Consider the following 27,431-nt stretch of genomic DNA (forward strand, 5'->3'; position numbering starts at 1 on the left):
GCTCGCCTGCGGACTCGCGCTACTGGGCCACTCATAATTCCTTGAATACTTAACGGATCTGTATGAATTTTGGAATATGAGTATTAATTATCGATACGCTGCCGCAGGAATTATTACAGATTTTTACATGAAATATTTTTTAATTAAAACCAATAAAATTATTTTTTAAGCAACTGGGCCACTCATAATTCCTTCAATACTTAACGGATCTGTATGAATTTTGGAATATGAGTATTAATTATCGATACGCTGCCGCAGGAATTATTACAGATTTTTACATGAATTATTTTTCAATTAAAACCAATAAACGTATTTTTTAAGCAACTGGGCCACTCATAATTCCTTCAATACTTAACGGATCTGTGTGAATTTTGGATTGTAAGTATGTAGTGACTCGAATTCACATCTCGCACTAGCATTTCTCTCGAATGCCACAATTAATTTTATTAAACCTTTAAACTCGTGATTATCGACCTCTGTAACAATATCTTACTTAATGATCATGATTTCGATTACGTATTTCGGATTTCATCAATTTCACTTTAAACCATTATAAAATATACAGTAGTTAATGATCAATTTTCGAGTACGAATAACACTCTTGTAATAACGGAATTCACACTAAATGGCAAAGAGCATGGTCTGCACAACCGCAAGAACTCACATCTTTCAAGCAAATACTGGGCCCACTAGCCCAACATTCCCTTCCTCGACCACATCAAGTTGCCATCACACGGATTCGACTGGGAATCTGCCTACTGACGCATGGCCATCACTTCACAAGCTCACCCCCATACCAGTGCTCCTCGTGTCAATGCCGGCTCACTCTTGACCACCTCTTCATTAACTGCCCTGCACTGTCTCCTCATCGCAACCAACTGAAAGCTGCTTGCATCCGCCTCGGAGTCTCCTTCAGCCTGTCCTCGCTCATAGCCCCTGAATTTCCTGCTGATATAATTATCAAGTACCTCCAAGATACCATCATGCTTGACAAAATTTAGTAATCCACGAAGATGCTGAATGGGGGCGCCAATACTTCAGTCGGTGACGCGCCTCATCTTAACCAAGTAACCAAGTAAGCTGTTAGATGCATTCCTGGTGAACGGTATCACGTAGCTAGTCAAGGACTGATCAGCGTCCCCATCCTTCGATGTAATCGTAACTATTATGCGAATTTTGATGTATAAATCTTCAGAAATTATCAGCCAAGTTTGTTTTGATTACCATTCAATCATTATAGCTCATAACTGGGAGTAAGAGACTAAGAGTCATGACTCGTGTTCTCCTAAGCCTTGAACTGTTGAAATTTGATTTGAACTTAGTCCGTTAGTCGGGATATTCTTTGAGCGCTTATGAACGATTGGATCAAATCTGCCTTAAAATGAATGATTCAGGTAATGAAAGTTTAGCTTAAAATTATTTTAGATGCAATTTCGGACATAGAGGAATTTTGTATGAGTAAGAGGTAGTGACTAGTGAGGACGAGGTACCTAGGTACGTACCTAGGCTATGGCTCCGCGGCCTCCGCCTAACGGCCACGTACTCCTAGGGGCCCCATACCATTATTACCATAGGACCAAATACCACTATACCAGGAATATGGCAGCTTACAGCTCCCATACTGACATTGTCTGTCGCATCACTGCATCAGCTAGATCAATATCATCGTGTTGGCATCGAGTTGAATTTAAAGAATCTATTGTTTTATTATTAAGTGCTCCAAGTTGGAGCACTCGGTTTTCAAGTGACGTTTAATTGCAAAGTGTTTGCAAACGAGTGTTTGCTCTCGATTGAAAGCTACAATGAGCATTCAAGAGAGTAAATACCACTGATGTACATCAGTACATCATGTACATGCAATGGTTTTTTGCATTAGACCATTTTGAACTTGTATAAAATAAAATTTTTTTATGTATATTAGGCCATAATTAGGGTAAAAAAAGTCACATTTATAGCTTAGCCTACTATTCACATTTAATTGAATAAGAATAAGTCTAAAGACTCGTGCTGTTACCTAAATGCAAATAATTGGCACTGGGAGTCTGGGAAGTGGGAAAACTTGGGCTACAATATCAAGCAACTTTTGTGGCATATTCTTTTTTTTTTAATTTTACTGATTTGGCTACCCTGAAGTGAACTATTAATTTGCAAAATATGCCATTGTTGAAAATCGAAATATATCTTCTATGATTTTCAAACTACAATATTGAAAGATATACCATTTGATTTATGAAAAAAAAACTAGCAATCCACTGATCACTTTTTTTTATTATGTTTTAGTTTGTAGGCTAACATATATTGAAAAAACAGGGGTGGGGAGAGGGGGAAATGAAAAAATCCAAAAACACATAAAAAAAAGTAAAAAATGATCAGCCAATTGCCAGATATGGCCTTTAGGAATTGAATATGTCTCTTGAGTCTTGATGTGATGCTGTAGCATGTAAATTGAATGAGGATTGAGGAGCCTGATGTTTACAGTAGGTACCCCCTTTTTTGCTGTATTCTATGAATTTCATGTTTTTTTATTTTTTTTTAATTTACATGAATTAAAAAGTTACTAATTTTTGTTTTACATATGTGTACTAAGTTTCAAAATGATCCATTCCTAAATAAAAAGTTTTTTTGACCCTGTCTCAAAAGGGAGCATCACATTTTTAGCTTACTAATAAGCTATTAATGTGATTATTTGTGCTATATAAGCTTAATAAAAAATGTTCATTTTATATAAGTTTAAAACAGCGTAACACAGAAAACATTGCATGCAGTGCACATCCATGGTATTTGCTTTCTTTAATGCACATTGTTTGTAGCTTTCAAACAAGTGTAAACACTTTGCAATTAACATGAATAATGATCTATAAATACAATTTTTTAAATGAAAATTTGTAACTATTGTTATAAAATGGTCATTTTATAATAGTTCAAAACAGCTGTACATAAAAATTATATTATGTACTGTCAAACTGGGTAAAAAGGGACAGGTGGGGTAATTCAGGATGCGTGTCACGCATTTCGTAGAAATGTTGTAGCAGCTAAACTAATCAAAATATTGCAAAACTAAAAATAGTGGCGTAAACTTCAACATTTTTACTATCTATTATGTAGAAAGCTAGTCAAGAAATCAAACATTTACTATCTCTAAAAAATTGCTGAAAAAAGTGTGAAAAGTGTGATTTTGGAAAAGTACTTCTACTAAGGTCTGGAGCAAAAAAAAAAATTCACCGTATTAAAAAATTTTACTTACATAAAAGTTGCACACAGGTGTTGGCTTGAAAACGTAATTGACAGAATTTGCCTATCTCGTTAAAAAAATGGCAGCCATTTCTGCGCAACGGGGTAAAAAGGGGTAATTAGAGACAACCCCAGGCATAGTGACAAATCAGTTCATCAGTAGAATCAGTTCATTTTTAATTTACTAATTTTAATCAATTCAAGTATGATAATGCTGGTATCCATGATACTTTACTGGTCTACTTATAGGACTCAAAAATGAACTTGAGGGACTGTCTAAAAAACTCTGCTTTGCCACTATGACCCCCAGGGTAATTAGGGACAACCCCTAAAACACATTTACAGCAGATCCTCTGTTAGCAAAAGCCACGGTTAAGATAAATACTGGTTAATCACAAAGATTTTTGCTTAAATTTTAAATTTAAACAAAAATCTAAATTTAAATAAAATCTTCTTGGGGAGCAGAACAGCCTGGATGTTAGGCAGAACTCCTAACATCCAGGTCACTCAATGCAATGGTCACTCCCTAAAGAAGCTTGTTGAGCTCCTTGTTGTTACATTACATCTAAGAGGAAAAGGAGGACTTTAGAGTACTGCTGGTAATAGGTGAGTATACTCTGCACTCTTCAAACATTTAAAATTGAGTTTTATTTCAAGTGTCCCTTTTAATACATTTCCAGATAAATTCAGGAGCCTTTTATATTGCATCTAGCACCTTACAAATAGCATATGGAATTTTTTTGAAGATGCCATTCGATAGCCCTCGCAAAGAGCTATAAAATGAGCCTAAACTTGTTTGTGAAATGTTTCATGGTAAGAAGTTATTAACAAAAAATGCTCAAAGCCGTCCCTTTTTACCCCGTTTGACAGTACCTTCATGATATTAGCTTTGTTGAACGCATCTTGTTTGTAGCTTTCAAATGAGTGCCAACAATTAGCAACTAACGATAATAATTATCTATAAATGCAGATTTAATTTAAATAAATCTTTGTACATATTGTTATTAAAAAATGTTCATTTTTAATATTTTGTAAATTGCTTATACAAAAAACTAGAGCATGCACATACATATAGTTTGCTGCATTAGATGCACCATTTCAGCAGCTACAAAATGAGCCAAGAAAACTGAAAAGCAAAATTTACAGATTTTTTGACCCAGAAGCTCCCCTTGAATTGTAAATCCATCAGTTATTGGCTGATTGAGTTACGAACTCGTAACTATATTTATCAGTGCACATTAGAAAAAATGTTATTTCTGGAGCACATGTTGTAGGGTGTATTTACTAACAGATTAAGTGGAAGTAGAAAAATTTCATCCCCTGCTGCGTTTTCATTTACATCCAAAATTATTTCACAATCATTACATGATACAACTGTAGTATTCTGCCTGTAATTCTTTTAATCCTAACACCTGCAGCCATGCACTTCAAAAATGTGGCTTTGGCTCCATAAGCACAAAATTTATAAACTTCTTCTATTTATATGTTGCTCATCTCTCTCATTTACCTATCACAATATAAATTTTTAAACTTCAAGCATTATGAGGAAAAATAATAATTTCATTCATTAAATAAGAATTTAATTCTCCTAATTTATAAATATGTTGACTACATTCAATTCACATATGATTTTGAATCTATTGGCTGTGGTTTTTCAAATCATTAAGCTGATATATCTATGATTTAATAATGAGGGATGATTATTTAGACTCTAAAATAAACTGTTAAAGTGATCACTGAAAAAATTGTTTACTGAACCATTATTTTATAGAAGGTATTTTTTCATCTAAAAGTACCTGATTTGTTTATTCACATGACTAATCTTGGTGACAATTTATATTGGATCCTTGCCATGAACAAAATCCATGCCATGGGCTAAGATTTAGCTAAAGTTTAGTATGCTAGCCTGAAGGACAAATGTTTTAATTGCAGGGTGCATACCAGTCATGGAAAACCTGGAAAGTCATGGAATTTGATTTTTCATTTTCCAGGCCTGGAGTCATTGGATTTCATTTCAGGTCATGGAAAGTCATAGAACAAAAAGTGTTTTGATTTCCCTCAATAAGGTTGATGTTGGTTACATGGCCAGAACTGCAATAAAAAACAGCTTGCAGACAAGAAGGCAAGTGCACTGCAAGTTCTCACTTTCAAGACATGAGCGCGGAACTTCACTCAGGCTGTAGTCCAAAAGCTACTGGACAAGAGCCCTATCAGGTATGGCCTTGGTAGGAACCTGAGATGGCTGGTGCCAAAAGTTTTCATCAAGAAGGACTGTAAAGAAGCCAACAAGACACAGTTGAAGAACTGTCTCACTTTGCTTGTTGATTCCAAGAGATTCCCTAACACAGATGTGGATGGTGTTGTGCAATGAGATGTGCAACTTGAGAGATGAATCACAACATTGCATTGAACTGAATGCACAGTGTCAAGCATTTTCAACTTCTGATTGACTAGACACATTTTGGCATGCCATTGTTGAAGAGTACCTACAAGAAGCTCTGAAATATAGTGCAGATGCTCATGCTCCTGTCTCATGGCCAAGCCTCAGCTGAAAGAGGGCTTTTGTTCAAGAAGAAATCATGACACAAAGCATGAAAAAGTAAATGTTGGTTGCCCTGCGTGCTGTGGTTGATCATGTTGCTCATGTTGATGGCTTGGAGAAGATGACCATCACCAAAAAGATGCTGCTTGCAGCTGGCAGTGCCAAAAAAGCCACAATAATTATTTGTCAGAAGAGATCCGAGCAGAATGCAAAGGCCTGGAAAACCCAGAAGAGGAAGGCTTTGTTGGATGAGCTAGATGAACTGAAGAAGAAGAAAATCCATACGGCATATGGAGGAGGGCATCAAGGTGCTTGAGCAAGCAGCAGATGTATATGCAGAATTAATGGAGAGAAAGTGAGATTTGAAAATTATCAAAAAGTTCAACGCCATGAGGCGATCACTCTTGAACTGAACATAAAGAAAAAGTTGATAAATAACTGCCAGTTGAATGTTAGGGTAGTGGTGTTAAAGAGTGTTCTGAACTGTATTGACATTATCATGTACAATCTTGTGTGCATTACTCAATATTTGTTGTGATTTGACACTAATAAATAATAAGGAAAGTGTGGGCTTGATTTTCAGATTTGTGTCATTTCTGTTCCTCTGTGTCTGCCTGCTCTATGCATTTACACGTTTGCTATTTATCAACTTTAGGAGATGATAGAATATGCATGGTTAGTCTTTCAGTCATGCTAAACCTGTTGTATATGAGTTGGAAATTTATATTGATGGTCATGGAGAGTCATGGAAAAGTCATAGATTTTTTTTTCTTAATACCAGTATGCACCCTGTAATTGCTACTTGTTTGTAAATGTAGTTGCTTAGCTGATCCTAGCCTATCATTAAAGTGTCAGTCTGACCAAAATGAGGATCATTATCAGCTGGTGGGAATTTAACATGTATTTCTACTATTAAAATTTTCATTAGATTCAATCTTTTGCTTCCTTAAATGGTTGAAATATTGGATTTTGTGTGATGCAGGCAATTTATCAGTTTTTTGTAATTTGATGATATTTTCATTATTGCATAACAAGATGTCTGCTCTGATTGCAAATAAAATTGGATGGAGCACTTAAGAAAAAAACCTACTAGTTTTAATCAATTACTAGCAGACTCAAGAAGTGGTGATGAATTATCAGCACCTGTTGATAGGTTGTTCTTGCCTTTTGTTTACAAACAACTTTTATTGTTAAAAGAACAACTTACTAGATTCATCACTATTTCTAGATTTAGACAAGCCATCTACTGTATAAGAAAAGTGTGAAACGTTAACACAGCATACATTGGATAATTTTTGTGCACTGATGCAATAGGTAACTTGGTGAACAATGATATTCCTTTTGACCAAATAGATCATGTTGACTTTTCCAGTTTAAATTTTTGCTACTCCAGATGACAGGGTGTCCATCAGTAGACCTGCTGCTGCAAGGTCAAGAGGAAGGTATCGGGGCAGAGGCCGTACAGCTTCTCTTCATGGGGCAAGACCTAAAACTCATGGAGACTTCAATAACACTCATACCAGGAGACATACTTTTAGGTTGGTTTTTTTAAACATAATCTGTGCTGCTGTGCTTGTTTTTATGCTTCAACTTTTCAACTGGTTTTATCTCAATCTTGTGCAAGCCAGTAGATTATAAATGTCAAACCATGTGTAATCATAAGATGAAATTTCTTCAATACAGTGTTTGAGATACTCTCAAAAAAGCATTTGCATAAAATTGTTTTTCAGGACCAATCTGCCCTTGATGCTTTGAAGTAATACATTCTTCCTAATATTTTTCTATTGCAATCCAACAGCTAATTTCATTTGTCTGCCATCAACATAAACACTAATATTTTACTATCTTTCCTTATAGATTTCTTCACTATGTTGATTCAATAAGAGGTTACAAAAGCATTGATCAATTAGCTATTAACAAACCCTCAAATTTTGTTCAGCTTATTTCAATAAGGATTAGCCAATAGCCAGCAATGAATTATTGTAAAGATATGTATGATTGCTATTACTGATGCAGACTATTTTCAAGATCTAGAGTAATTTGCTGTCAATGTCAAGTCATGTGTTACAAAATGCCTTAAATTTTAAGCTTGTCTTTGCTTTAATTTTATTTTAACAGTATATTATTTTAGTTCATGCTCTCATTTCCCATTCTTCTGTTCTCAGTCCCCCCTGATCTATTATTGAAGGTAATAAACTGGGGCATTCTGTTGACGAAAGCCCATTATGATTTTATTTGCACATCTTATCTAATTGACCTCACTTATCATACCCGTAGTATGTACAGTGGTACTCTAGAAGTTAATTTAAATCTGTTCCTGAAAGAGCATAGGCTTCTGGAACAGTCCATAAAATCATGGAAAAAAATCATAAAAGTAGGTTCTGAAAATGTTCACCTACAAACTGAATGGCTCAGCAGACTAATACCAACAAGCCTCAAATTAGCAAATCAGTGCATTTTTTTTCAAGTAATAATGTTTGGTCCAGGTTTTCAAATTTCTGTTAACTTCAGAATAATGTTTTTGTCAAAAATTAACTTATATGGTCAATTACTATGGGTCTTTTATATATTTTGTGCATTTGTATGCAGAAATGTGAAGTAAATGCATTGTTTTACAGTCGAACTAGGAGTCGTAGACGCCATGGACGTGACCAACAGAACCACAGAGTTTCTGGCAATGCAATACGCAACTACAGTGATGACGGGTATGGCGTGCCCAGCAGCTATCAGAATGATGGGTATGGTGTTCCCAGCAGATATCAAAATGGAGAGTATGAAACGCTCTCTGGCCGTCTTGGCAGCCTCAATGCCTTGAACTTCAGTCCCAGTGGAGAAGACGCTTCTAGAGAAGGTAGACTAGGCCATCTTATGGACTTGCGTTCTGATGCTGGTCCAAGTAGTCTGCATGAAAAGAGCCAAGCTTGGGGAAGAAGCAACTGGAACCAACATGAATTTGGAGTGAGGTATGTAAGCAATGTAAAACTAATTTTAATAATTAAAGTGCAATTGCAGTTATAGAGCAAATCTGGTTCAGGTATGGGCCTTAACATAAAACTTGGCACATACCAACTCCACTGTATGACAAACATCGCCACTTTTTAGCTATTAATTAAACTGCTAATTTTTGGCTCAATGCCCTAATCCTGGTTTATGCCTGATTTCATAAATACTTGATTCACCATACTTGAGGATTTCTGAATCTTATTCTGATCAATACCATCAATGAGATTCCAAACTCATTGTTTATAATGAATGCTAATAATGGCTACTATTATTTAGCCCTATTACAATTTTTTCATGTTAACTGATAATAATACCTTCCAGTTTTTACTGATGGTATTTATGTAATGGTAGGCTGCTGAGACTTTGGCAAGTGTTGTGTGGTAACAATTGCAAATTGTTTCCAGATTATCTACTTTTTAGAGTTGAACATTAATGTAGAGAAAAATGGCCAACTATAAATCTTAAGATCTCAACAGAGTGTGAATGGAAAAAAAAAAACCTTGTGTACTACATGTGGTCAAGTGGTATGTGTACCATTGTTTGGCAAGCACCACCTTACTTAGTAAATGAAGAATTTATATGCACTTATCACATTTTCATCCAAAAATTTGGAAAACTTATTATGAAATTATTTACATTTTAGAATTCAGTATTAGATGAAATAATTTTCTTGTTTATATGAATGCAATTAATGACCAGTAAAGGCATTACAATTTTCAAGGAGTTGAACAATTCTTAATAAGATGTTGATGATCAACAATATGCGTTTAAAAATAACTTTTTACACTTCTAAAGAATCCAGTGTCTTTAATGTTACACATGTACAATGAATTTTTAATTTTATTATCAAATATTGAAAATTTAATTTAAAATTTTATTCTGAAAAAAAATTTGAATTTTTCAAAATGATTTTTTCTGTCAATTGAGACATGCATTGTCTCTGACTTTATGCAAGTGTGCAAAATTGCAGATTGATTGGACAGGTAGAAGTGTGTTTAATATCGATTATAAGAGATGCAGCAGATGAAATTTTTTCACTTTTTTCAATACCTATCAAAAATAAAAATTTTTTAATTTTCAAAATTTTTTGCTCTGTCAATTGATACATGCATTGTCTCTAATTTTATGCAAGTGTGCAAAATTTCAGATCGATAGGATAGGTAGAAGTGTATTAAATGTCAATTATAAGATTTGTAGCAGACACACAAACAAAAAGAAGTAAAGTTGAAAAGAAGTGTTGTAATAAGAAGGTTTAGTGATTAATTAGTGATTGAAGTGATTATCATATATTAACTAGTTTTTGAATGTAACAACATTCATTTTCAAATTAAGAGGAGTACTGAATAACATTTTGCTGGACATAATTGCATAATGCAACAACAACAAAATTTTGATTCAACAAAAAAAATTTGACAAAAAATGATTCAACAAAAAAATTTTAAGCCCGACTGAAGATGGCAGGTGAGACGGTCATGATGTCTAAAAAATTTAGCATGTAGTCTATAAATTGTGCTTCAAGGTTGTAGACTTCATTACTTCGACTACATTGGAGTAAGTAATTTGACAAACAGCCACGACATCGAGACCGCCTCACCTGGCATCTTCAGTCTTAATTCTGAAGGGCAGAGGAACCCCTCGAGACAAACTCACAAGACCGTCGCTCATATGTACTGGAAAAACTACCAGCATCATCATGCAGCGACAAACATTAACCGACCAATGATTGCCAGAACCCTCTTCACTACAGATTTCACTCCAGCTATCTATTTCCAAACTACCAGATTTGTCCAAACTTTGATATTGTTTTTTTTTTTTTTTTTTTTTGGAGGGACTTTCTGGCTCAAAATTTTTGTATTGAATCCTATTTACGTATATTATGTACTTATGTCTGACAAAATTTCATTATTCAATGCTTCTCTTAACATTCAAATGAATGATGTTACATTCAAACGTCGTTAATATATTATTTTTACTTGCCAAATCTGCTTTTTGATCTACCAACATCCTTTAAAGAATTGTTTGACTCCTTGAAAATTGTAATGCTTTCTCTGGTCATTAATTGTATGCATATTTTAAAATTCACGTATTTTTAAAATATACTGTCCACTAGTACCTGAGTTTATTAAGATTTGAAAGACCTTAATTATTGGTGTTTTATTTGGTTCGATGGTACTATTTCAGAGCACGCCCGCAAAAACGTAAGAGACACAATGACGACGGAGATGAAGAAAGAGAAGGCTTGGGAGCTCACAGCGCGAAGAGACTTTATCCTGTTGGAATCGATGTTCTGAAAGAGTGGACTACACAGCCACCAGATCTGGTCATCCATTCACTGCTGAGTGACAGGTCTGGAGTGCCTCAACTGTTGGCTGAGCCGAAAATCCCTGATGATAAATTAGTTCTTTTCATCAAGGTGCTCGCCAGAGCCTCCACTTGCACGAGCTGTCGGCAGAGCCTAATTAAAATTCTTACAATGATATTCACTGAAGATTTTGTGAATAAGCTCATTAAGTTCCACATTTCGTGGATGGCAAGCCATAAGACGGACTTGAAAAGCTTCCTTGAGGATCAGCTTCAATTGCTGAAAGTATTAAGAAAAACTTTCATTAACCAAGCCAAAGAGATGCTGCCTACTTTATTGCAAACTGTCATGCTCGTCTTTCCTCTGCTGCCCAATCAATCTGAGCTGAACGAGTTAAAGACCGAGTACAAACAGCTCCTGGCATTATTCCTTGGGAGTCAGAAGCCGGGGCCTGAGGAGGGCGAGCAAAAGCGACGTCCTTTAGCTGATCGCCTCGCTGACCTCGACGATCAGGAGCCTGCAGACGACTACCGTGACATCCCCATTGAACCCACCGACGATGAGCTGCTGCTGCTCGAAACACCTGTCATAAGGAGAAACATCACTGAGGGGGCTTACAGAGATGTTCACAATTACCTCGACGTGCAGTTTAGGCTTCTACGCGAAGACTTCATTTGCCCCCTGCGTGAAGGCATTCGCCAAGTAAAATTTGGTATGAAGGGTGTAAAAGATGTCCGTGTGTATCGGAAAGTGAAATTTCAAGAAACCCAGATCTTGCGTGGCGAACTTGTGCATTTTGTTAAGCTTAATTTACCTAGGAATTTTAGAGTTGAATACTCAAAGCGACTGCTGTTTGGCAACGTGATGTGCTTCAGTGCCGATAATTTTGCCTCTTCTTTTCTGGCAACCGTTGCAGGCCATGACCCTGACAAACTGAAGAAGGGACAAGTTGGCGTAAAGCTGCTTTCAGTGTCAAAACTCGACGCCAGTCTTGAGTACACAGCTGTTGAGTCAAGGACTTTCTTCATCGCGTACAAGCACGTGCTCAGAGCTCTCCAATTCATGGATGAAAATACCCTCCCGCTTGTTGAGCACATTGTCTTCGCTGAGAAAATTGTCCAACCTCCTCAGTATGTGATGAACGCGGCCAATGTGCACTACGATCTGCGCGTTGTTTTGCAAAACAACTACATGAAGGCGCAGGATAAAACAGATGATATTTTTCAACGTAAAATTAATAATAGTTTTTTCAACACCATTCCACCACCGAACATTCTGACGGATCTTCAGAACATTCCCATAACGAATTCTGACATAGAAATGTGGCCGAACTGCTCCATGTTTGGTCTCGACCAATCCCAACTCAAGGCATTGCATTCGGCGCTCACAAAACGGCTGGTTGTGATTCAAGGCCCACCAGGAACCGGCAAAACTTATTTAGGTCTAAAAATCATTCAAATTTTGCTCCACAATTCGCAGGCATGGTCTAGGAAGGAAACTGAAATCCGACCTGTCCCTGGGCATCAAAATCGAAATCTGGTGCAAACAGTTGATGTGGACGTGACATCGCCTATTCTCGTCATTTGCTACACAAACCACGCGCTGGATCAGTTTTTGGAAGGCATGCTCAACTTCACTCAAAGAATAGTTCGAATCGGAAACAGAAGCAAGAGTGATCGAATCCAGAACTTCCAAATTAACGAGTTCGTTTTCACCTTGAAGAAGCAACGCCGACTGCCTGCAAACATCCATCATGCCAAGTCTGAAGTGCACAATGAAGTTCTTAATGCTGAAGCGAAGCTGAAGAGTCAATATGCTCAGCTGCAGGAAGTTGTGCAGGATTTGGGACTTCTAAGCTTTGGCTTGTTTCGCTTATACGGCGTCATCCCTCCCAACATCGTAAGAAAGTTGGAACGCGGTCAACTTTACCGCTCTTGGATGCTGCCAATCGATCAACCGTGGTGCATGAACCTAACGTTGATCCTCGTCAGGTTTGGTCAATGCCTGTGCATGTGCATGTCGATCCTAAACCGGGATATTCAGCCGCAGATGACAAAGAAGACGACGAAGAATGGCATGATGCTTTGGAAATGCTGAGGGAGGCTGAGAATGAGCGCATCATTGATGTTGAGGAAGATGACCTCCCAACTGGAACTGCTTTGATTTCACCTCGAGTAAAATCATATGAAGTTAAGAGAATCGATCCTAAAGAGTTTGAAACCTCACTATTTCGTCAGTTAAAAGATGGCCTCATAACAAAAGAGGCCTGCGAGAAAACCTTGAACAAATTCTACAAAGAGCAGCGAATGTTAGGCGAACTTCTTCAGTTCACGTCCTCAACAGATGTCTCATCCGTGGCTAATGCGACCATCAACGAACAAGTCGACATCTTTCAGTTGGCTTACAAGGATAGATGCTTGCTTTATTGCCTATGGAGGCACAAGCTTTTGGCTAAAATGCGCGAGACCATCCGCCCTCACGAGGCCAACATACAGAGGCTCATGGCGAGGGCGCAGGAGGTGAAGAACTCCGAGTATCTGCACGTGGCGCGTCAGGCGGACGTTGTGGGCCTCACCACCACGGGAGCTGCGCAGTTCCAGGACGTCGTCCAGGAACTCAAGCCCAGGATAGGCGAGTTTCATATTCAGATTATGGGCATTTAAATAATCCCGTCTGATCATTATGTTCTTAATGAACAAATTATTTTGCTATATTTTAGTGTAGCGGGTATATTTCTATGCGTAGACTGGATAACGAAGCTCTTTCGGAGTGTGTTTTGCCTCTATTCAGTAGTTTGCAAGACTCAAAATGCTGATCTAATCTCCGTTCATTCCTGTGATTACTTTTGATTGTTATCAGTATATACATAGTTCTTGACTAATATATGATGAACTGATTCATATTGCATGTTGCATTTTAGTGATCATTGAAGAAGCTGCCGAGATATTGGAGGCCCATGTCGTAGCTTCTCTCAACGCCAACTGCGAGCACCTCATCTTGATCGGTGAGATAGCAACAAACTTGCGTTGTTTCTTTTTTGTCCTCTAAGCAGCTAATGAATGTCCTGTGCTTTTAGTTAAGGGATTTCTCTGCGCTAGATCAGCATTTTAGAAACCGTGATATCTGATATCTTTGCTTTTGCATCAAAAACCTAACACAAGTAGTGAAACATGACTTGCTATAAAAATCGACTCTAAAAACTTCCTTTATCTGGAAAAGAATCGTTAAAATAACCCACAATTGTCACATAGTTTTAATTAATGGTAATCAAGCTTCAGGACCAATTGGGTACACTTCTCTCAGTGTACCCAATTTAGGGTACCCACACAATGAAAGCAGGTTGCCAGCGTGCTGGTTACCAGAATTGCTGGCGCCAGAAATTGAAATAAATAGGTCTGGCTCTGGCCTATTCGTACAGGTTTTCACTGTGAACACTTACATTATTATCCTATGTTCATTCTTGTGGCAGGTTGGAGCAGGTTGCCCGCGCGAGCAAACCTGCTTTCACCTTTAAACCCTCCATTTTCTTTGTTTGCACTCAATTGGAGGGATTTTTGAGAGGTAATAACACATGATGAGCATCGGCAGTGATCAATTAATCACAGAGGTGTATGCTCGAACACCCATTTGGGACAAATGGAGTAAAGAGCACTCTAGCCGAATTGTAGTTGAGAAACTTGGGCTGACATTGCCAAGAAGATGAACTGTGAAGGTAAGGGAACATTGGTTTAATTTTACTTCAACTGCATATCAAAAAAATACCTGGTTTCTTCCTCTTGCGAATGGTTTCTTCCTCTCTAATGAAAAAGACCTGGTTTCTTCCAGCTGGTTACCTGCTTCCACTGTGAACACCCTCTCGTGCTTGTTTCAGGCGCCAGCTTCAGCAGGTAACCAGCACGCTGGCAACCTGCTTTCACTGTGTACGTGCCCTTACGCTTGATGGCAACTCAGACTGTCACCTGGCAAATTCTTGACCGTTGCTGGGCAGGGATGATTCTTCCTGGCATTCATATTTACTCTTATTCAGTATTGTTTCATTTATTAAACCTACTTATGTTTGAACTATGCAGGCGACCACCAGCAGCTGAAGCCAAGCCCTGCAGTTTACCAGCTCGCCAAGCACTACGGGCTCGACACGTCACTTTTCGAGCGGATGATCAACAACGGAGTCGCGTAGGTGCTAGTTGTAATAATAGCATAGCATAGTGATATCGGCGCTGAAGAATAGACCTGATGTGGCCTGTCGATGATTCTTGTACTTTTCGTGACTTGTCCACTGGATATCTAATAGCAGGTCCTTCGACAGTATCTTTTCCAAAGTCCAAACTGTCGATGGTTTGAAATAGCTACTAAACTTCCACCGGGTTCGATATGGTGCTAGGCATTTCAAGTGTGAACGTAATATTTCTCCATAGCTTTATCGTCAATTCTTGAACGCGTTCGTACCGGGAGCGTCAACAATGTAATCGGGGAGGCTGTTCCACATGTCAGTGACTGGAAGTGAAGAAGAAATGTCGCGTTGATGAGTTGCAACGCATTTTATCGCATTTTCTCATTGTGCTCGCCGTTGAAAAAAGGCGCTATTGTACTCGCCATGTCCGTCCGTCAGTCTGTCTGTCCGTCATCTCATGATCTGTCTCCGTCCGTGACTTCACGTTTTCGTCGACGAGAAAATGCGCTCTCTGTCACTCACTGCAGAGTACCGAGTTATATTTTTTTTAGTTAATAGCCGTGGCCTCTGATGTTGGTTCTTCTTTCAAATTCTAGTAATCCTTCTGAGACATTGTATAAGCCTTGAGTATACTTGTATACTTCAATGAGGTCCCACGCAGACATCGATTGCAGGCTTAGAAGGTTAGGTTAGATAAGAAAAAAGAAAAATAGGTATAACGGATTATTGTGAAATCTAGAACACTGAACACCAAGAGATAATCTCTCCCCGTACAATATGGCTTACGACCCCTTAGAGGAACCACAGAGGCACTCGTCAGACTGTTGAACCACGTTGCTCAAAGAAAAACAGGAAAAAACACAATATGCGTATATTTCGACAGAATTCATCCAACAACGTTTCTTCACAGTAAAGGTGGGAAAATCATTGTCACCCTTGCAGAGACAGAACCAGCCCAACCAGGGAAACCACCATGCAGCGTGATAACATTTTAACACTTTTCTTTTCTTGTGCTTAATTACATTGAGTGATTGACACTTTTTCTTTTTTTATAACACTGTGACATTTCTTCCCCTTCGCTAAAGATGAGCAAGCCACGGAAATAGGTTATCTTCCTCTTCCTTATTTTCGTACAAGCTTGTACGGTATTGCATATATCTAACATTTCGGGTGTGATCACAAAATTGCGGCATCACTTGTTACGGCTGAGCAACATATGGTGCTTATATATACATATATGATGGTATAGTAAGCTTTTGGTCCGAATAACGAACTCCAGTAAAAATTCTGTTTCGTTGCTTGTTTTTCACGTAGGTGACTTGTGAAAACACTCGCTCCACGAATGCATTGGAGACTGGTAAAAGTAGACAATTGATGCTATAGTCAACCAGTTCCAGGAATGGATGATGACCCTCAAAATCAGTGAAAAATTGAATGGCACCCCAGTTGCATTCCAGATTTCAAAACTAAACAAAAACAGTGGAGCTTATGTCGCTAAGATCGGTTCGACAACCTCACTCGTCAACGGCCACATCATCAGTGATCAGTAATCAATCAACTATCATTACTCTCGAGCACTACGCATTTTTGTTAAATGTTAACAATTGGATTGAGAATATTTCATAAGCGGTAATCTCGCGGTTCCAAAAATGGGGGGAAAGCTCTAGTCGCGCAGCTCTGAAAGTAATCTATATGATTCACCCTATACGCTGGGGAAGTTCAAATTTCCGAGATGGAACTCTGTGCAGTAATTTTGCAGTAAGTCAAAAATACCAGATCTAAAATATTCACAGCAGACACCGTCTGAAAATACCAGATTTGTGAAATCTGGTATATAAATATACGTACCAGTTGGCAACGCTGATCCCTCGTGTGATCCCGACTCACAAAGCCTGAAAGACGGCGGCTTTAAAAGAATGAACCTGCTGAGACACCTAGACGGGTTTATATGAGGGGCGGATCGGTTGACCCTGCTCCGCCCTTACGTAGCTGCATTTAGGTCTAAGGTAGACTATGATGCATAGTATACCACTGCGCCAACAAAGCATCCTTATCCCCATTAGAATTTGCGCACAGGCAGCGAAGAACAACCTATAAGGATATGCACCGAGGCCTTCAGAACATCTCTTGTCATTATCATTATGAGGGAGGTGAACCCCCATTCATCCTACGCAGAACAAAACTCATTTTACCTATTGATAACGCGCCCCAAACCACAGTCCCCAACATGGCGCAGCGTTGTGTTCGATGATCTAGCAAACTTACTCTCAAACAAATCCGTCTTCTGAAGACTATTAAATACGAGTGACACCTGTTAATCCCAACAAGACGCCCACGTAGTGAATTCCCATTGATTTTTCTGCACCGATCAAAGCTACCCACAATAACTTAAGGCACATCAGGCAGTGCTGAAAAAAAATATTCCCAAACAATGTATCCTTTAAAACACCCGTGATCAAAGCACGTCCACTCTGATGGCTCTAAATCTTACAGCGCAGTGAGATGTGCGGCTTTGTCCGGTGCCGCAACAATTTCGAGACTCATCCCTAACTCGTTACTGCTAGACTCCTGCGTTTGGTATTTCTTTTAATCCGAGACGAGACGATACGAGACAACAGGCTCTGTCCCGGTTTGCAATACAAACCGGGACAATTTTCAGCCTTCCGTTGGAATTCCGGGACGATACCGAGACGAGACAAGACGTCCCGGTTAAAATAGGTACCTTAAAATTTCCCGGAATTTAAAGTCATTTTAACGAGACATAACGAGACTAATTAATTATTGATGTGGTGTAAACTTTGACTTACCGTCATACATTTATACAGAGCTGGGCAGCGCTACTTTGAAATGTAGCGGCCGCTACCGCTACATGCTCTAAATGTAGCGGGCGCTACCGCTACATGCCTTAAATTTTGCGGCCGCTACCGCTACATGCTCTAAATGTAGCGGGCGCTACCGCTACCGCTACAATGGCTTAAATGTAGCGCCGCTACCGCTACCGAAAATGTAGCGGCATCCCGTTATTTTTTTCCCGGAATTTTCTCGTCTCGTTTCGTCTGTCCCGGTTCATTTCGAGAAAATTATTTCGAGACGCAGGAGTCTAGTTACTGCTGGACTCTTGGGAATCTGAGCTCCTTAACCCTCATAGACGACCTAATGGGGGAGCATTTTGCTCTATTCGTCGGTTCCAAAAAGTGTAGTATAAGAACTTCGAATGTAAATTAGTAAGCATCCCATCTACATGGAAATCCTGACATAACTGATAAGGGCACCGGCGAGAACTGCGGTGCGCGTCTGGGTGCCGAGAAACGTGGGAGTGCGCAGAAACTAAAAGGCAGCCAAGGTTGCGGTTAATGTCTAACATTACGATCTTCAATGAATAAGTGTCAAGTTGCGTCTACTTCCTCATGATAAACGCAGGTTTTTGAATATGTGGCCGGATTAATGGCAAAATATCCAGGAAAACATGTTGAGAGCCCCAAGGGACATTGTCTGAGCCTGAAACTCGTCTTTTCAAAGATCAAGCCGTATGCAAGTAGCCCTGCAGCATGTGGAGGCTAAGGGTAGGTCACACAAGCCTCGTCCTTAGATAGCTTGTTGAGCGCTGCTCTATGGCTTATTGTAACGACTGCATAATCCCCCTGACGGTGCTGCACGTGATGGCGGAGTGCCCCGACTAAAGTACCGACCAAAGAAACTGTTTCCCAGATACCCTCTTAATGCACCCAGACGAAACCCTTGTTAGAGAGAGAGGTCCCCCAAGTTGGCTGCAAAACAGACAAACACTCGTGATATTTACTAACCTCAGGTAGTCTGCTCCAAGAATGCCAGGGCTGATGACACCAGCACCATTCTCACACCTACCTGATGACACACATGCACTAACCACACGAGTTTAGCCGAACTGTACCTCAACCTTCTCGGCAACGTGCTTTGACCGCTATTCCGAGCTATGACAAGCGTTGAGCGGACATCCGCACTGGGAATAAAAATATCTATTGTGACCACCGTCACAGCCGCCCGAGTGGACCATACTACAAATCTGAAACCACTTGAGGTCGACAGCGCCGTGTAATTGAGAATTGGACCTTCGACCCGAAATAAATCATAATTTTCTGAAACGCAATGAAATTTACTACTTTCCAACTTTGCTATGAAGGGGTAAAGACCGATCTATATTGCTGCAAGTTCTGATGCCACACCATCCTGTTTCATTGTAACCTTTCTCACAATTAAACATGCGAACCTGACGCAGTTCCTGTTTGCAAATTCATGAAAATCTAACTCATCTCGATGCTGTGTAATCAAATAAGAAATATCTGTATGTTTGTTATATCTAATAAGAATTCCTGTTGTTTAGGTACGATACTCTGCAGTATCAGCACCGCATGCGTCCTGAGATCTCATCTCTCCTGGTCCCTGCAATATATCCAGAACTCGAGGACCATCCATCGGTCCACGGCCGAGATCACATTCGGGGTGTCGAGAAAAGCGTCTTTTTCGTGTCTCATCTCGAAAAGGAGCTCGCAGTTAGTAGCAAAATTGAATTGCAGCGCCGTAGAGAGCATACGGTGTTAAGACCTTTGAGTGCATACATGTTCAATATGTGCATATCTCATTCCGCATTTTTAGCTCAAGAATACATCAATTTGTTGCTAAGCTGCACACTACAGAGCTCGAAGTTTGATTACGTGTCTTATATGTGGGTTTAAGTTATTTAGGTAGGTTTACCAGCTGGGAGCTTTTCTGCCGTGGCCGACGTACACAGCAAACGGCCTTTCATGTATGTGCTTGTGTCTCTGCCTCAGTTTAGTTACTGGTTACTATTTTCTCCCGTCTCTGATATGTTGCTGTTTTTGAAAACTTGTGTTACTTGCCAGCATTCCATTTGCTACCTGAATTTGAGAAATTAGGCTAATGTACTCTTTTCATGCAAGTAATTTGATTAATAGTTGAACTGCTGCAACATAATTTTCCACTTAATTTTTCAAGTAAGACACCTTCCATGCGAATGATAATATTTCGAAGAATGATACTGATGGTTCCACTGACTGATAATTTTAACCAAAAAAGTTATGATTGCAGTAGTTGAGCATTCGCGTATGGAAGATTTTGACAACCGTTAATTACTCGCTCGCAGGAAATTGATGACAACCACAGCCACAGCAACGTCCACGAAGCTGAGTTCATCATGCGCCTGGCTCGTCACCTCGTCCTGCAAGGCTACGACCCTGAGCAGATCACCGTCCTCACGCCCTACTCCGGCCAGTTCTTCCTGCTGCGTAAAGTAAGTGAGGCTACGACCCTGAACATCTATTCATATGAGCTATTGCTCTGAATATAAATGCGACTCGGTAAAAATTAAAGAAACAGATAAAATAATATTTGACAAGTTTACGAACAAAATCTTAGTACGGGCAATCTAATCTAGCGTGACTCCGAAGTTGTTGGGAATCTTTATTTGCCAAATTGAGTGTAAATGATTACCAGTCTAGAAGATTTCATACAATTCGGTACATTGATACATAGAAGAGAATCTATTGATCATGTCAGCTGATATTCTATTGTTGAAGCACTGATGATATTGCAAAAATTAGTCATGATTAGAGAAATCGCTACTCAATTCAATCCTTTCAATATGGGAAACGGAAAATTTATTACAAGCTTTGTTAAAAATTCTACATAGGTAGTTCATTTTATGTGTACTATCTAGAGTTGCTATTCGGACGGAAAGGAATGTTCCCACTGCCACTTGTCAGCATTATAACGCACTTGTCATGGATGAACTGAAATTTTGAGCTCTGGACCTAAATTGGCACAATAAAATCTAAAATGTACAGATTTTTGCAAAACATCTATATTCATTTTAGGCGTCATATTAAAAAAAATAATGGCCCAGATCCGCGAAGGTTGTTGGAGAAAGGCTCACATGCAGCCCTGACCTGTTAGTTCCAATACTATTTTCCACTAACTAGTTTATAATCAGCCCCACGGTATCCTATCCTTACGTTTCACATCCTATAGTTCGTGTACAATCTAGTACCTAATGCTACGTATTGTAATGCTACCATTTGAGGAATTCTCACTAACTCACACAATCAAACAAAATAAAGCAAGAAAAGATTCAGCTGAGATTTATTGAAAATTGACGATTTGCAGGTGCTACTGGCGATGATATGGCCAGTATAATAAGGCGGCTGAATTGGAAAGTTCATATGCTGGAGTATATAAACCAGAATGAGCGAGATGACCAAAGTCAATTTCAATTTGGAAAGACTGTGGTGTCGAATAATTCATGGTATCGAATCCAGCTAAAAAAAAGGTGCGTAATGGCGTTGCCCCGATGCGTCCCCGATACTGCAAAGTAAAATTAGCACCGTTCACTATCGATGGAAAAATCCTACCTGCATAATGAATAAATTACGTGTGAATATGAAACAAATAATGAATAATGTATCAAGAATAATAAACGAACCTAAGATTTGAATGCGTCTCAGTGTTAATGATTTTCGAAGGTGGCAAATTTGAAATATAGAAGAAATCAGTAGAAGGGATGGTAGTCCAGAGTTCAGACTCTCGAGTACCTAGAGAGTAGACGGATAGTAGGAAAGTACAGCTAAAGATTTGGCTTTGGAAAATTCGAGAAAAATATATTGAAACGTTGGTCATATCTGAGTAAACTAGTTCCTGGGCTAACTCTGGGGACTACGTTTACAAACAAGAAGAGAAATGAATAGTTGAGCGTTAATTTGCCTAGAGTACCAGAGAACAAATTAATTACACAGCGTAAATAAATTTAAGGAATAGATAGCACATTCATTCAAATAAAACGACAGTGAATAGCAATTCAGGAATATAGGCAGAACTCAATGAACTACTCCTGCGGTGCCGGCAGAAGTTGATGATTATATCGTCCAAAGAGAATAATTGATATTTAAGTTTGATGCGTTTATGAACGCTGATCGAAAATTGGACGAATAGATCGAATGGTGGCTGGTACACTAGTCTTGCTGACTGAACCGTATGAATGCTGAAAAAAAATCCCTACCCTACCTGAAACTACTACTTACGTAAACTCCGGAACTAAATACTACATAATCGACATAACAACTAATAAATCAAAAATCAGCTAACAACAAAAATTGGCAACGGTGGGAAAAATTTCCTACAGGTACGCGATTCATGTTTTTGTTTTACGTCTGATTTTATGCTCGTTCTCTATATTTCATGTGAAGAAAATATGTCTCCAAATCAATGACATCTGCATATTTACAGGAACAACGGAAGTACAGCCCGACCTGCGACGGCATGCGCGTCACCATCGTTGACAACTACCAAGGCGAGGAGAACGACATCATCCTGTTGTCCCTGGTTCGCAGCAACGACTCGGGCAACGTGGGCTTCTTGAAGATCGAGAACCGAGTGTGCGTCGCTCTGTCGCGCGCCAAACTTGGACTCTTCATCATTGGCAACATGCAGCAACTGCGCCATAGCTCTCCTCTTTGGATTAAAATTGAAAAATCCTTGACGGAAATTGATGGCCTTGGTGATGCACTCGTCCTCAAATGTCAGAGCCATCCTGATCGCAAGGTTGCTGTCAAGACTGCTGAAGACTTCAGGACCATGAGTCCAGAAGGCGGCTGCACTCTGCCCTGCTCTGGCCACTTCACAAAGTGCGGCCACAAGTGTCCTCGGATTTGCCATGCTGATAATTCCAACCATGCCAAAAGCGAGTGTCGTGAGCCTTGCGCTAATAAATGTGGTCGAAGAGGTCACCCTTGCCCTGCTTTGTGTTATGAAACGTGTCCTCCTTGCAAGGTTGATGTAGTAAAGGAGCTTCCATGCGGTCACTCACACCTTGTACCATGTCACTTGCCACGAGCATCTTTCTTGTGCCCAAATAGAGTTGTTAAAACTATTGAAAAATGCGGCCATGTTATTGAAATGCCCTGTCATCAGAATCCTGCTGAGAAAAGGTGTAGAAAGAAGTGTGACCTACGCCTGGAATGCGGGCATTCTTGCAACCAAACTTGCCACGTAGACTCAGACCCAGAGCACTTGGAGTATCTGTGCCAGTCACCATGTTCCCGCAACATGAAGGGCTGCTCGCAGGATCACAAAAGCACTCTGTCATGTTGGCAGACCTGCCCCGATTGTAATATTGAAGTTGAGAAGAAACTACCGTGCGGACACAAAGCTCAGCTCGCATGTCATGAACCCGTAGAAAGTTACGCATGCCAGGAGAAGTGCCGCAAAGCGCTGCCTGATTGCAGCCATCACTGTCCCCGACGCTGCAGTGAGCCCTGTGGTGGCTGTCCTGTCATCGTCATGAAGAAGATTGTGCCATGTGGACATTGTATCAAGGTTTCTTAAATCTTTTTTCTTGTATCACTGTTGGACTCAAATACTCAAACGCGACTGATGCATAAAGAGATTCAGCTCATGTAATATTTCAAATGCAAGGATGAATGTCAATTTCACAAGAATATTCTGAATTTTTTTTTTAGACTTTGCTCGTTGTTTTAGCTTCTTGTAAAACTGTTCGGATATTCGCATGGCCAGGTTCGATGTAGTAAATGTAATTATGTTGACATTTAGCTTACATAGATAAACATTTACTTGTTCCGGACGGTATTTTCGCTAAGACTTTCCCTCACTGTATACGAACATTTGCTGAGACTCCTCTTCTCGCACTCATCCGTGTCCACGGCTAAGATTGCTCTTTTCCCTTATGCCAGATGCAATGCGGCAAAGCACCGGAGCACTCGTTGTGCAACAGCAAAGATTGTAGACTCCGCCTGCCCTGCGGTCACAAGTGCCCTCGTCCCTGCAAGGAACCCTGTGGCGGCTGCCAGGAAACCGTTCCTGCGGGCGTCAAGTGCATTGTGAAGGATCACGAGCTGTTGGTCCCCTGCAGCAGCCTGCCCCTGACTGAGCCTGACTACTCCCAGTGCCGAGCGCTCTGCGCGGCCAGCCTGAAATGTGGACACCGTTGCAAGGGCTCCTGTGGCTCCTGTCTTCATGGTCGCTTCCATCTGCCGTGTGCTGAGAAATGCGGACGAACGCTCGTGTGTGGTCACGTGTGAGTGCAATGGCGTTTTTCTTACCAATGCTTCTAGAATGTTGGGTAGAATTCTCTGGATTTTCGTCAAGTTGCTTATTTTTGCGCCTATTAATATGGAGCACTCTGAACCTAGGAAATTTCATTAGTAATTGGTTGGTGGTGTTGGTGAGTAATCGATTACAACTATGACACTTGACCATTCTTCAACCGCTAGAAAATATGATCTTTTGCTGGAAGTCATTGGATTACGCTGTCGTGCATTTGCATCTTTCCATCTAAAAGCAGCGAGTTTTTGCGAAACTATTACGCTCCTTCTCTCTCTGCTATTGCACGTCATTGCAATACTTATCAGGTGCTGCTAAATTACTGATACGTAATTACAGCATTCAAAGCCTTCGAAGGATACCCGTCATGGCGTTAAATTTTATCGTCCGTTCTCTGCGTATCTCACTGCGATATTCATCAGGTGTTGGTATGTGTGCAGGTGCAAGTTTCCACGTATTGGCTAGTTCAAACTATTAATTAGATTTTTTGTTCCGTACACAGATTATTGCGATATTCATCAAGTGTTGGTATGTGTGCAGGTGCAAGTTTCCACGTATTGGTTAGTTCAAACTATTAATTTGATTTTCGTTCTGTGCGTATCACTGCGATATTCATCAAGTGCTGGTATGTTTGCAGGTGCAAGTCGCCACGTTTTGATTAGTTTAAACTATTAATTTGATTCTACGTTCTCTGCGTATCACTGCGCTATTCATCAAGTGTTGGTATGTTTGCAGATGCAAGTCGCCCTGCAGCGCCGCATGTCCGCCTTGCCAGGAGAAGTGTCGCTGGAAATGCTCCCACAGCCGCTGCAATAAAATCTGCGGCGCTCCTTGCACTCCGTGCCAGGTAATTTGCAACTTATTTTGCCTTTTCAGTTATCTAGCGCCATAAATAGTTATCGAGTACTGCTGATTTTTCAAAAACGCGAGAATACGAGAGCTTGCAGAATGCATTTTCTCGCTTTTTTAACAAGTATCAAGATTTCTGAAAACGAACCTTAAATTATCAAATATTCTCACAATTTTCATAGACATTAGCAGTATGGCAATGTATAGTAATAACTAAGGTCCAACAAGTCCGTAATTATGAGCGCAAAGGAGCTTGTCTAAGTGTGTTTCAGCTCAATGCTTAGTCATTATGCTGCAGCCGGCCATCAACAAATGAACTAGTTTCTCGTCACACTTCACGGACCTAAGTAAAGGTTATTGTTCAACTCACTTTGAAGTGTCATGGAGCTCAACACTTGTGGAATGTCGGTGCACGTTGTCTTTAAAAACTATTTGAAAGGTAAAACAGTAGTTGACGTTTTATTGAAGGGCAATATTCCATCTGAGAAGACAGCCCTTTTTACGCGAGAAGCCTATTATTTCTCAGCGCCTCGGGTAATGTGTCGAAGAAACTTGGAGTAATTTTCTGTGAACGCGTCGGGTTTCGCTTTGATATTGCTGTAAAGGAAGCAGACTCTATTCAATCAACTAAGGTGGTATGCAGAAAAAAAAACTAATATATTAAATGATTTTTTGAATTGGAAGTTAGCAGCACAAACTAAATAAATACGAGACGCTAACAATAACACAACTTCTATCAACGAACACACTAAAACGAACTACGATAATAACTTGTGGAAAAGGAGGTGCAGCCGTATAGGTCTAACCTGTTCCAAGAAGCACTCTGAATAAATATGGCTCGGCTAGTCGAGCGTTTGCAAAGTTTGATCCATTGCATGTAATTAACGAAATTCACCAATCAAAAAATGAGATATAACAACAAAATAGAATCCTAATTATTCTAAGGTGTTGTTACGTGGCTCACTTGTTGAGCGTGGAAACAAATAATGTGAGTTTAATACCTAAATGCTATAGGAAATAAATTACTGTGTGGGAATAATAAGTTTATTGAAATATGATGGACGCATGCTCTTATAATTGACTGCCCTGCCACCAGAAAACACGCAGCAACAAATGCGCGCATCAAACTGTTACTTATCTATGAGAAACTACCTTTTGAGCAATCATTCGGCGATTTTCTAAAAATGCGTCGGGTTTTGAGTTAAAACTTTCATCTGCCATTAGGAACCCTGCAGAATCGAGTACAAGCATCAGACGGTTGCGAGACTCTGAGAAATTATTGGTTAATTATTTGACGATTTTTTTAAATTGATTGCTCTGCCCACAGGAGCCCTGCAGCAGCAAGTGCGAGCACCAGGCGGTGCGGTGCTCGAAGAAGTGCGGTGAGGCCTGCGACCAGAAGCCCTGCGAGGAACCGTGTCCCAAAACACTCAAATGTGGCCACCCTTGCGTGGGTCTCTGTGGAGACCCCTGCCCTCCGCTGTGCCGCGAATGTAACTTCGACAAGCTTACGGAATTTGAACTCGTCTGCAACGAGAAGGACCCAAACGCCCGGTTAGTGAAACGTTGCTCGCAGTTTCAATAGAGTTTTGCTTACTATGGCTCAATTTTTTTATACTGACGGATTGTCACATGATACTTTGATACTTCGTTTTTAAATTGCACATAAAATCACAGTTGAATTAACCCCTCTTTCGCTCATTGAAGTATGAATGCAAAAGTTATCACGGATTATTGATTATTTTTGACCATATACCATGGCCTATAATGATCTTTAATTGAGGTCCTGTTCATCACGTTACGTAATGTTCTCATCTCAGGTTCATGCTGCTGCAAGACGATAGGTTACTACTATACTATTTTTCGTAATGATTATAAGTGTTTCTTAACGTGTTCATCGCCCTACGGAATGATGATCTCTTGTCAGATTCGCGCTGCTCCTAGAATGTAGGCTGCTACTATACTATTTGCCGCAATGATGTAAGTATTTACTTAACGTGTTCATCTCCCTACATAATGATGATCTCGTGTCAGATTCGTGCTGCTCCTAGAATGTAGGCGGCTACTATACTATTTTCCGTAATGATGTAAGTATTTACTTAACGTGTTCATCTCCCTACGTAACGATGATCTCGTGTCAGGTTCGTGCTGCTGCAAGACTGTGGTCACACCATTGAACACGATGGCCTCTCTGGCTGGCTCAAGCACAAGGCCGACAATAGCGT

At 39.8% G+C, this 27,431-nt stretch overlaps 1 protein-coding gene across 1 annotated transcript; it reads left to right on the forward strand.

Moving 5' to 3' along the window:
- Positions 1-1,335: 1,335 nt before the first annotated feature.
- On the forward strand, positions 1,336-27,426 carry LOC108666192 (NFX1-type zinc finger-containing protein 1-like; the record flags this gene model as incomplete). The annotated part of the gene is given in 14 exon segments (XM_018153018.2): positions 1,336-1,394; positions 7,167-7,311; positions 8,392-8,736; positions 10,958-13,139; positions 13,142-13,709; positions 13,999-14,082; positions 15,149-15,251; positions 19,610-19,778; positions 20,390-20,536; positions 22,525-23,613; positions 23,988-24,331; positions 25,093-25,204; positions 26,534-26,760; positions 27,348-27,426. Coding segments are annotated over 14 exon segments (5,607 nt in total), but the record flags the coding sequence as incomplete, so codon positions are not given.
- Between the last annotated feature and the right edge of the window lie 5 nt (positions 27,427-27,431).

The sequence above is a fragment of the Hyalella azteca genome, unplaced genomic scaffold (genome assembly GCF_000764305.2).
Source record: "Hyalella azteca isolate HAZT.00-mixed unplaced genomic scaffold, Hazt_2.0.2 contig6690, whole genome shotgun sequence".
Classification (NCBI taxonomy): domain Eukaryota; kingdom Metazoa; phylum Arthropoda; class Malacostraca; order Amphipoda; family Hyalellidae; genus Hyalella; species Hyalella azteca.